Source organism: Crinia signifera, chromosome 4 (genome assembly GCF_055691185.1).
Source record: "Crinia signifera chromosome 4, ASM5569118v1, whole genome shotgun sequence".
In the NCBI taxonomy this organism is placed as follows: Eukaryota; Metazoa; Chordata; class Amphibia; order Anura; family Myobatrachidae; genus Crinia; species Crinia signifera.
Genome location: NC_139220.1, coordinates 209,974,155 through 209,986,750, shown reverse-complemented (window position 1 = coordinate 209,986,750; position 12,596 = coordinate 209,974,155). Strand labels below are relative to the sequence as shown.

General features: G+C 41.1%; 1 protein-coding gene across 1 annotated transcript in view; it reads left to right on the top strand.

Annotated features, from left to right (window-relative positions):
* LOC146074943 (AT-rich interactive domain-containing protein 3B-like) overlaps nucleotides 1–12,140 on the top strand; it is a 67,688-nt gene extending 55,548 nt beyond the window's left edge. The window contains exons 6-9 of the mRNA XM_083183682.1: nucleotides 3,087–3,331; nucleotides 6,405–6,662; nucleotides 6,800–6,886; nucleotides 8,959–12,140. Of these exons, the coding sequence (XP_083039808.1) occupies nucleotides 3,087–3,331; nucleotides 6,405–6,662; nucleotides 6,800–6,886; nucleotides 8,959–9,113 (745 nt within the window). The 3' untranslated portion in view covers nucleotides 9,114–12,140. The remainder of the gene's footprint in view (nucleotides 1–3,086; nucleotides 3,332–6,404; nucleotides 6,663–6,799; nucleotides 6,887–8,958) is intronic.
* Nucleotides 12,141–12,596: the final 456 nt, after the last annotated feature.

The following is a 12,596-nucleotide window of genomic DNA, read 5'->3' as shown; positions in this document are numbered from 1 at the left end:
TATCAGCATATATTCCTACATCAGATACACCTAAGCCAGTAGCTGGGCATAAGCCAATAATAGGCAACAGTGCATAGACACAATAAGACCCAGGGAATACCTGCGATAAAATTACAACATTGAAAAAATTGAAAAAATCAAATTAAGTGCAGCAGACTACGGGCTCTGACATTCTTTTGTTTTAAACATTCTATTCTTCTACACCCTCTCATTTCATTTTCTTGTATGAGCACCATGTCTAAATGTAAACAATTTTAATTCTATATTTCACCTAGAAAACCCAATTCTCTTTTTTCCTATGAACATAAAGGAATAAAAATAAAGAGGACATCTTTTAAAAGCAAGTGTATTAAAAGTTAAATTTTACTATATACTCATGATTACAATACAGTAACAGTAAAAACAAAACGTGACAGTGTGCACTCTAACAGCGTAACCTCTTTTCCTGGCACCACTCTTCGTGCTACTACAGTCTTCGATTTATTTCCAGAAAAGGATAGCGGTACTTGTTTCCTATCTGGGCGCCCGCTAAGTTAATTGCGCACCATGCTATTCTCCGTATAAAAATCGCATTGCATCGGATACCACAAATACACATACACGATATTGAACGATGCGATGCGATCCGATTCGATTTCCCATAGGAAACAATGTTAAATGGATCAATTTACCCAAATCAGCATAGGGAAGAATGGTAAATGGGCCAGAAACCCCAAAAAAACCCACAGAGCAGTGGAATGTCCCCCCAAAAGTAGTTGACGCCACCCCGCCATCAACGTGAACCCGAAGCGTGGCGAGCGCAGCGAGCCCGCGAGGGGCGGCGGTACGCGTCCTCCGACCTTTTCATGCCCTACTATCCACTAGGGCGTGGAGTGAGAATAGAATAGTGTGGCGAGCGCAGCGAGCCACCGAGCCCTAAGCGTGGCGAGCGGACGCGGATACCTTCACAGGTAAACGCGTCCCTTCGCGGGCTTCCCAGGTGTCCATGGCGACGCGGACACCTGGGAAGCCCGCGAAGGGACGCGTTTACCTGTGAAGGTATCGCGGGCTCCCTGCGCTCGCCACGCTTCGGGTTCACGTTGATGGCGGGGTGGCGTCAACTACTTTTGGGGGGACATTTCAATGTTCAGGGGTGTTTTTGGCCCATTTACTATTGTTCTTATGATAATTTGGCTAAATTGAGCCATTTCACATTGTTTCCTATGGGAAATCGAATCGCATCGTATACCATCGTACATCATCGAGTACCGAATCCGATGCGATCCGATTTCATTACGGTGCCGTACATAGAAAACCTGGGCGCCCAGATAGGAAACAAGTACCAGGATAGCTTTGCTACCGGAGGTGCAAACTTTCCTGTAAGGGGTTTCACGATTGAAACCCCCCTACAAGCAACCAGTGGCTCCATGGGATTTATCGCTGGTACTGGAGTGTCTTCAAAAGGCGCCTTTTGAGCCGCTGAGGTCGGCTGACCTTAAGTTCCTTACATGGAAGCTTGTATCTTTGTTGGCTGTTGCGTCAGCAAAGAGAGTATCAGAGTTGGGAGCGTTGTCATGCAAGTCTCCTTTTCTTATTTTTCATGATGACAGGGCTGTTCTTCGAACAGTACCCCAATTTTTGCCAAAAGTAGTCTCTGCTTTTCATCTAAATCAGGAGATCGTTCTGCCTGTGTTTCAACCCCCAGAGGGTTCAAGAAAAAGGGACAAATTGAGGAATTTGGATGTTGTGCGCGCCTTGCGCATTTATGTGGACAGGATGAAGGGTGTCAGGAAGACTGACACTTTGCTAGTCTTGTATGATGTGCACAAGATTGGTTGGCCTGCCTCTAAGCAGACCATTGCTAGGTGGTTGCGTTCTGTTATTGCCTTTGCGTATACTAAGGTTGGTAGGCCTGTGCCGGCCAGGATTAATGCGCATACCACCAGGTCGGTCCCCACCTTTTGGGCGGTTCGACATGGGGCCACAGCTGAGCAGGTTTGCAGGGCCACCACTTGGTCATCTGTTCACACTTTTGCCAAATTCTATAGGTTCCATGAGTTCGCGTCGGAGGACGCATCATTCGGGCGAGCAGTGATGAGAGCTGCAGACCTGAGCGTACCCACCCAAAGGACCGGCTCTGGAACTTCCCAATGTTGAGCTGTGTCACCAGGACCATTGAAAGAGAAAAAGGGATTTTTGTAAGAACTTACCGTTCGAATCCCTTTCTCTGATATGGTCATGGTGACACAGCGATCCCTCCCTTACGCTCAGTAAGTATGCCAGTGTTCATGATGTTTCATGTTATATATGGTTAAAAAGTAAATTTTGAAATTGTGCATATAATATGTGCAGGCGTTTGTACTGAGTTAATGTATTCCAGTGGCTTTGAAAGATTGAACTGAGGAGTCTGGGATGCAAAAGGGAGGAGCCTACCCTCCAAAAGCTTTAGGATAGGTGCCTGGCTCCTATGGACCCTCCTACATCCCAATGTTGAGCTGTGTCACCAGGACCATATCAGAGAAAGGGATTCGAATGGTAAGTTCTTACAAAAATCCCTTTTTTCTAGTCCCCAAGCTCACCACATCTACCCCACCCCTTACTTTCAGGGATTAAATGTTAATGAGGCTATAAATGACGTTTAGCACTTTGGGAGAAAAAAATCAAATAAAAGATGTAAATGGTTGTGGGCTGACATTTCTGAGGGCATTTTTTTTTTCCTTTTTTTTTCCCTTTTGCCTACATGCACAGTTCTGTCACTGACCACAAACATGTAAAAACAAAAACGTAATGCAAACTGCAAATAGAGAAGTTTGTACACTAAGAATGTGCTAAGCACCAGCGTGTTTCCTGATTTACGGGAAAAGATTGTGCATGTGTGCCCCCAGGCTTGTGTATCATGAAGAGTTAATGACCATACAAATTATAGTTTTGGTAGGTTTAATACAGTGTGCATATACAAAGACAATATAATATATAAAATAAAAAGCTAACACAAAAATAGATATAGGCAACGGTTTTTCTAAAATTCATGTTTTCTGATGTAAGCCAGCCATGTTACCCTACACTTGCTGTGTTCATCCCCCCCCCCCCCTCTTTGTCCTTTGCAGATATATGAAGTACCTTTATCTGTACGAGTGTGAGAAGAAATCGCTCAGCTCTCCAGCAGAGTTGCAAGCTGCTATTGATGGAAACAGACGAGAAGGAAGACGCCCCAGCTATGGAACATCTTCCTTTAACTATTCACCCTCTCCAGCAGGGCCCAATAATTTCCTAGGAGCTCAGAAACTTCCTGTGCCTATGCTTGGAGTCCAGCCGACTTCTCGTGCTTCACCGGCAACTCCGCTTAAGAAAGGTCAGTGATTAACCATAGAGTACACTGTTATTTGGCAATGTCCCAATTGATAGAGCTGTATATGTATGTATGTATGTGTGTGTGTGTGTGTGTATATATATATATATGTATATATATATATATATATATATATATATATATATATATATATATATATATATATATATATATATATATATATATATATATATATATATATATATATATACTCTTTACCTAGAAGGGCGGGCATTGCATGCACTAAAAAATCGGGTGCGATGCGACCGTCGCGATGCCCGCGATTTCCCATAGGGAACAATGTTAAATGTCCCAATTGACCCGATTTTTCCATAGGAAACAATGTTAAATGGGCCACAGAGGCCAAATAGGGCATCGCGTCGGTCGCATCGCATGCGACCGACCCGATTTTTTTATTTACTAACGATGCCCACGATCAAAATCGTGGGTGCCCTTCTAGGTAAAGAGTACCATATTAAAAAAAAAACACAGGCAGTGTGACCAATTTTAGATTACCGTTGATATGCACGTTCAAATACCCACCGTATCCAATTTGAAAAAAATAAATGCAAGGGGTAAAACCAAAATCACAGTTGTCATCTGTTGCTGGCTTCTGCATTTTCCTGACCACTGAACCTGTGCTGCCCTACATGGAGGAAGCCAGCCATAGTGGGCAAGTGTATTGTGTGTGTGGGGGGGGGGCTTGCATTAAAGCAAATGAAACCAGAAAACAGCATCGTCTGTATTGGTAACATTTATCTTTGTTAGTTTCCATAATTGTAACAGTGCACCATTTTTTTTCCCTCCCTAGTTAATCTGCTTTTACACCCATTATACATATGATATTGGTAGACTGTGTTTAAGGTTGTGACTGACTTGGTACTTCAACTCCCCCTGGTGTGTCTGGCTAGAATGGCATACATTACTCTTTGATATTGTAACATAGGGCATTAGAAATTGCCTTTCAAATTGCTAATGACAACAATGTCCTTTTTTATGCTTGCTGTATACTGTCATTTTATTTGCATTCATATTTCTAGTTATATTTTACAAGGTTATGATTTCACATTATATTGAGTAACCTGTTTCACAATGCATGAATTTTCATCGCACCTTCATTCTAATACTTTAAATATTGTCTCCCTCCTGTACCATTGACATATATTTGACATTTTCTTTCATGTCCTCCTTTCCTTTCTCTGCTACAAACTATAGATGTTAAGACATTTTTTGTATTTCCAGATAAGGTTTAAGTTGTAGGCCATGCACAATTTTAGTTGCACTTCTTTGTACGCTCACTAAAGTGTTTATATCCCTCTAGGGATATGGTCTCTAGAACTGGAAACATTATTATAGAGATGTGCGCCGGCCTCCGTAACTGGTGTTTTTTTTTTTTTCTTATCATAAAAACCGCTAGAATCAGACTTTTTGTTCCTACAGTATATTTAACCTCAATTACATTAATTCCCACGCTACACAAGGCACACTATTATAATCTTACTCTATGTCCACTTCAATGGTAAAATATGAAACACTTTTCAGGAAAAAAAAGTAGTAAACTCGCGTTGACCTAAGGTATGTCTGTCTTTTTCAATATGGCCTGTCGACCAATAGTGGTCAACCTGCCAACCACATAATCCATCCCACCCACCCTTCTGTTGTAAACTGGACATGCAAAGTTTAACAAACAAATTTCAGTGACAGGGACTGCCACACTTGTGGCTGACATTATTGTTTTTTTTGGGCCCCACAATGATCTCTCCCTGCACAAACCAGTTCTACATAAATAAGATATCATCATCCTCAGATTCCTCACCCACATCAGTGTGTACATCCTTTCTTCTTACACTCTCCCATCTAGATGGTATTTGGTGGTGGGGACACAGCACCTCAGTTAACGGTTTAAAACCTCAATGCATCAACTTCAGATTCTAGATGCACCAACATAGCTGTAATGGCGTCAGTAATTTGCTGGGCAACTGAGACCAAGTATTGGCAGCAAAGGACAAAAAATGCTTGTGGAAAAAATGCACACCATACAGTACAAATAGTATTCACGCTAGGCTGTTTGAGCGGGGTGCTGCAACCTGCCCGATTTTTAAAGGGCAAAATGTGCCCTGCCCCACTAGCAGCGCCCTGCTAAAACATACTCCCCGCCCGAAACACGGGGAAGCTCAGCGCTGCCGTAGATGCCCGGTGCTTCCCCGGCAGGTACTTCGGCAGGGCCAGTCCCGCCCCTTTTGGCTGTGTTGGTGGTGGCCGGGCCCATCCCTTTTCGGGATGTCGTGACCTGGGCTCGCCCCCATTCCTGCCCTTGGCGGCCCAGGCCTGCCTACAATGGTGACCTCGGTGGGCCCGGTCTGCCCCCTTTATGCTGCCGCCGTGCAGTACCGCCCTGCCCCTAGAAGGAACCATGTACAAATAATAATTGTATTTGTTAAACTGTTCAAGCAATGAAATTCACCAGCCATTGTGACTGTGCAGCAAGGTGGGTTTGAAAACAACAACCAGAGACACCTTACATGGACTTGATGAACAGCAGAGAACTTTAATATTTTGAAACCTACAGTATATAGAAAAGATATGAGCCTTTGCTTGGTGGAACTCTCATTATGCATAGTATCAGCTGCAAGGCGATAGAGAGAGGTATAATACATATTCAAATCAAAAAGCTTTATTGTCATTAAAACAAAAATAAATTGTGAAACATTCAATACACAACACCAATATGCTAAAAACACGTGCAGCAGAAAGAACACACTTGTCTAAATTATTTGTAAATCTGTGTGTGTTAATTAATTAAAAAAAATCAGGGTTTTTGAGAACAAAGGGCACTTTGAATAGCCTAAGTCTATGTTGGGGGCGTGCAGTGCTGGGCTGCCCTCTAGAGCTCCGGAAGCCTGCAACGGGGACGAGCTGGGTTGTTTTAGCAGGGCGCTGCAAAACGGCTAAACAGCCTAGTGAATGCATATTTTCAGAAATGATCAAATATTTCATAATGCATGGCAAATGTGTTGATATTCTATAACTGCTTTTAGTAGTTTTACTGTATAGTTACAGGAACTTTTCATTGCAGGTGATAGTCCTGCAAGTTTGTTGCCAAACCGCATGTCTCTAGTTCCTGGCCTTATGAATGCACAACAGACTACTATGGGGGTGCGGACCTCTCCGATGGAGCAGCTGAAGGAAAGGCTAGAGATAGGCGAGCCCCCAGAGAAGCGTGCTTCAAGGACACTGGGGGAAGAGCAGCAGCGGCTAATGCAGCAAGCTCTCCAACACAATTTGCTGAATATGGCACGGCAGATACCAATGAAACTAAAGATAAATGGGAAGGGTGAGTGTTTCTTCACTGCAGCTGTTCTTGTCATTTGCTTCATATATAATAAGCAGGACAATATTTGATGTCGGACCGCTACTATATAACACATGACGATATAATAAGCCTTTCAATAACAGCGCTCTCTTCCCTAGCAGCACAGGACCGACAGGAGGCTTCACTCAACCTGGGCACTGGCAGCATCAACATGTCCATTGAAATTAATGGTACCATGTACACAGGTGAGTTGCAGCTTGTTGGACAGAATATATTACAAGTTCTGTTTGTCTTCCTTATGTTTATATAATCTAAGATTTAGATCCTTAGTGGTGTCTGTAACAAAATACATAGTCAGCCTTTTAAGTCTGGTCATGGGCCCCATGCACTACAATGTTTTTGCATGGATAATGGAATGTGTTTTAATGCATGCTATGTATTGCAGGAAGTTTGACTGCCATTTCTAACCCCCTATTCCAGTTTTGGTTTTTTTTGCCAAAATATGCCGACAGGTGGTATGGTACACTAGGGCATGGAGGGAGAACAGAATAGTGTGCCGAGCTTAGCAAGGCACCGTGTCCGGAGCATGGCGAGCCAAGCAAGGGGACACAGTACACCGATACAGTGTTCATGTCGACAGGGGGATGAAAAACCTGTATCAACCTTTTGACTGTTGACTTAATGCATGTGTCGACCTTATGACCCTGTCTACCTTCAGTGGTCGACCCAATGCTCTGAGAAATACTCATTTTTATTTTAAGTATACATAGAATTTATCAGTGTTATGCCCCCCATACACAGTCCGTTATTCGGATCCGTTCTGTGCTTAAACAGTACACATCGGATCGGATCCCTAGTGCATGCAGTGTGCATGCACTGCGATCCGATCCGATGTGTAACTAGTACAAAAAGTATGTGCAGCACATACTTTTTGTACCGTACTATGTGATGCGCTGGAGCGCGCATCGCATAGTACAGAACGGAGCCATACACAACGGACCGTGTATGGGCTCCTTTAGGGTGTTTAGTGACTAGTCTGACCATCTATTTGTTCGGGCTGTGCAAGAGCCATCTCGCTACAACAGCCACATCTCCTTAATTGAACAGAGCACATTGTTCTGTGCATGGTGTTTTCTGTAAATTATTGCACATTGTTACCTGTAAATTGCTCAACTGTTGCACTAAGGGTATTACTAAATGTGTTTATCACATTTGTAGAGTGACTGCTTTGATCATGTAATGTGGTCTACTTCTATTTCTAATTTATTATTAGAAAATCTGAGTATGATCCTCTTTTGTTACTTAAGTATTAGAAATAAGTAACAAAACTAGCCAGTTTTAGTAAGGATGAAGTAAACCTGTAAGACCACTTTAAAAATGTACCTGACAAAGAATATGCCTTTGGTAATTACAAGGCCAGCAGCGATGACAATTATTTTCCAACCAGTATATATCCTACATTAAAATGATTTGTACCTATGGAGTTATGTACCCTTAATGTAGATTCTAATCTTTCGGAAGTCCCAGCATACTGCAGTCATACCCACATTACTCTACAGCAGGGTTGTGTTCCATGCGAGGAATGTAGCTGCCTAATCCAAATAGAAGTGATGACATGCTAACTCACTGGTATGCATGCAGTAGCATCGTGACTCAAACTTCACACTCATGCTGGTTACTGGAGTTTGTTACATACAGCACCATCACTTTTCTTCTGTATTTATTGGCTTAATGATTGCTCCACGTACACACTTATGGCAGGATGCTTTAAAACAAAAATGCGGTAAAAACCCAGTTATCGGGTTTTTACCGCAGTTCAGTGTGTGATAATGCCCCTCTGCTGGGTCAGCACTGCGAAGAGTCGCCTATGGGTTACTTACTGCTGTGTGAGGGATCCATCACACCCCGTGGCCGTCCCGCATCGCAAAGAACAGCTCTTATTGGAAGAGCTGTACTTTGCGTTAATAATCGCATATGTTAGAGCATTATTATATATATTATTAGTTTATTATAAGAATGCAGTGCCTGGTGAAGGGGTGCGATGTAGGGTGGTAGATGTTAGAACATTACACATCTTTCTTCCCGCCTTTTCATATATTCTAACTGTATTCAGCTTCACATGCTGCTTCTGCGGTTACAGCTTTTTACTGCTGCAACTACTAATGTTACTGATATTCAGCCTTTTTTCTTTACCATTTCGTACAATATGGGCTCTGTCTGAGCTCGCTTCCCATCTGCCATTAAAGCAAGCTGCACGTAAAGAAATATTAAGTATGTAAATACATTACTCTAAATTCTATGTATATTTTTTTTCTAGGTGTTCTATATGCTCAGAAGCCTGTTCCTTTAATTGCGGGTTACACTGGCCAAAGTGGGGGTAGCGGCAGCAGCAATACCTCCCAGGCTTCCCAGAGCCCTACTTCCTCCAGGGGAACCCCGGGAGCAGAACCCTCCACCAGCTGGTTCCTCTAAGCACTCATCCTCTGCCACGGGAGAGAGCACAAAGGAGGGTTTAAGCATATTACTACTTAACTCCTCCGCAAGAAAGCGTTACACAACCGTACCTACCTCAGCTTGCAGGAAGACTTCAACTCCGTTTACCTCACCTTAAGGAAAGGTTTCAAAACCGATTTTACCTCATATTCTCTGATGGCATTACACAAATTCACTAATGGTCAGGATGAAGGTCTGGTAAAGTTCCAGTCGTTAACCTGCCTTTGGGCAATCCGCTTTTAGCCTCTATGGTGTTTTGGGAGCATTTGTATGCAGGAGACCTGCATTCGTTCTCTGTTCACTTCCTCCTGTTCAATTAATTTGATCGGCTAATTTCACAGCTGCGGTTTCACCAGGGTCTTTCAAGATTGAGAGCAAGGAAGGAGGATGGGAACAGTCTTTTTACTGCAGTGCAAGGGTCATGAAGACATTTCTGCGAAGCCCAAAATTGCACAGCCCTGTTCCCTGTATCATTTATTCTCCGGTATCTTTCTCCTTCCCCTAGTGACTGTCACACTATCAAAAAAGTGCTGAAGACAGATGACTTTTTGTAGGACAATTATCTAAGATGAGGAGTTTTAGCATAGTTCTATCTTGTATTCTGAAGCAACTTTTAAAGTATCCTCTGTCTCTTAGAATGCACGTTTTAATGCCTGTTATCTTCTGATGTGATGTGGTGTTGGTTTGACACTATAGAGCTGCAGTTACATCATGTTCTTTATGTTACTTTTTTATATTTGAAGAATTCTTACTTTATCTATACATGCATTTTGTTCTGTGCAGTTACCAACTGTTTGTCATTGATTGCTGTCATAGTCAATGTTTCTCCTAGTTCTAATCTTTGGGGAAACTACGATTGAGACTGGCACTAAATCCTTGAAAGGTTATTATTTAGCAGAGATCTGCTCTGAGCCACCTTGCTAGATGAGGCTGTGCCTTTAAATGTGTATAACAAACCCCCTGAGAGAGAGAGAGATGGAATTATTGGCCATGATGACGTACAGGGCATGTTTGTTTTTTGAGGGGGAACAGAGAATTAATGAAGATTCTAATGTGGCCAGGTCAAAATTTTACTGTTATCGTACCTAAGAAATCTCTGCCTACTCGACTGGTTGTTGAATGCAACTCTATCGTTCTCCCTAAATATGAAGTTTTTGAAACGGTCAAACTATACTCAAACATGCGTGACATGTAGAAAACCATTTCATGATCTGCTTTAACTGGTTTAAAAGATTTGGAACATTATTTCCCAAGAGGAGATTCATTTACATTTACCCTAGTGTCTTAATGGTCCCACACTCAGGAATCCTATACCAGTTATATTTATAAACGTCTTTTTTTATTTAACATTTTTAGATTAATACAGTGCAGATCTATGCTGTTTTAACCAATATCAATAATATACAATGCAAGAATTTAAACAATGTAGATAAATTAATTTACCAAGAGATGTTAAAAAAAAAAAAAAAAGGCTTAAAAAATGTGTTTTTTTTTTTTAGTTTTTATTTTTCATGTGAAAGATATATTTGCTAGATTTCCAAAATATGGGTCTGAATATGTGTATGATCCACTGGCGGTTTTAGATTGAAGTGAGTATTATGTTGATCAAGCCGCATCTATACACTGCATGTGTACAAAGGCCTAAGTGGTCCCAGAATGCACTGTGGTGGCTTTCTGATGGCACATCCTCACAGACTTCATCTTTTATGACAATCCTGGTGCCTGACGAGGTACCTTGCATCTTCAATCATCGTTGTGAACATTTTACTTGATTTATTTTTGTGTTTTATTAACCTACTAATGGATTTTAAAAAAAAAGTTAAACATTGAAAGGGTGAAGGGGCATGGAATGATTTGGAAAGGTTTGTTAAAGGGGCATGGAAAGTATATTTTCAAATTGGTCATGGTAAGGGATTCCTCATGCATTAAACCTTCCCATGTGGATTTCTTTGGAAATGTATTTATAAATGGCAGCTCTAATGCAAATTCTGTCTATGTTGAGTGAGGCATTAAATTCTAAGATGTGCCACCAGACGTCTGTGATATCTGGCTCCTCCCATTACTGCATACCATGGTAAGGTGTCTGCGTTGGCTTTCCTGCATACCTCTCTAGATTGCTCAGGAAATGAGTGCAGATACTCTTCACAGTAATTATGGAGGCACAGCACATAGAATGGAATAGTTGTTTGAGAGTTCAATTTTCTTTCACCTTCCATACATTTTTATGTCCCTTTCCAGATTATTTCTACCTTTTTATCCATTCCAAGCTAACTTGAAAGGGTGTATGTTACATTCAAGTTTATTGGTGATGGATTTAACCCAAAGATATTACATGAAGGCCTCCCAGTTGTTGGGTCTGTTGTCTACACTAACCATATATTAGTCATTGCTTGTCCCTGTTTTCATATGAAAATCCCATATGTAGTGAGTTACCTTTTAGTATCTGTTGCTCAACACTTGACAGGAATATTTTCCTTTTTCGTCTTGAGATCAATTGCTCCATCATTTTAGCTATTCCAGATCAGGTACAACAATTTCCTTTTTCTGCTGCTAATTCTAGGAATGTAAAATAGTGAGACACCAGCAGATTTTATTTAGTTATTTGGAGAGATCTATTTTTTTCCTGGATTCTGGAATATACAGATTTTGACTTTAAAAAATGTTTTTGTTCTTTTTTGTTTTCCTGTTTAAAAATACTTGAAGCACCAGTTGCTCAACAGGTAAATTTTACTGAGCCCAGTCAGGGGAAATCTTTAACCTCTATTAACTATGAAGTGACTGAAAATTCCTTAATATAGGGCTATGTTTGCAACCTACTGTATATGATGTTTTCAAGGATCACACAAATAATGGCTATTGTCTTATTTAATGCTAGTCTGTGAAGAAAATGTGCGTTTTGTGTGAAACATTCTGAGCAACTGGTGCTTTTATTTACATACCTCATATACCATCTTCTCCATCACAGATAAGACACTGAATTTATAATAAAAGCTGTTTGAATCTGTAGTGAGGCCTACTCAGATACATTTAAAAATATATATTTTTTAACATCTGGTAGGCCTGACTTGGAAACCTATATCATTACCTCAATAAAAGTTTTATTCTATTTTTAAATTGTTTTAAATATTTCAGCCTTTTAAGTGCCAGTGGTTGAGAAGTGAGAAGTCACTCTGGCTTTGAAAAGGATTACTATATATTTTTTTTTTTGTAATATTTGTGTGGTCTTGTGTAATTTTTTTTTTCTGTGTGTATATTTTTTATTGTTGAACCAAAGAACCTCGGGGATAGGGGGAGGGGGGTGTAAGTGTTTTTAATCACTATTTTCAGCCTTAGAAGTAAAGTCTGAATTCCAGGCACGCACTGGGTGGGAGAACGGGAGGGAGGGTGGGAAAAGACTGTTTTCGGAATAAGGGTAAGGAAAATATGCCGCTGGTACAAAGCTAACATTTGTTCAGGAAATTT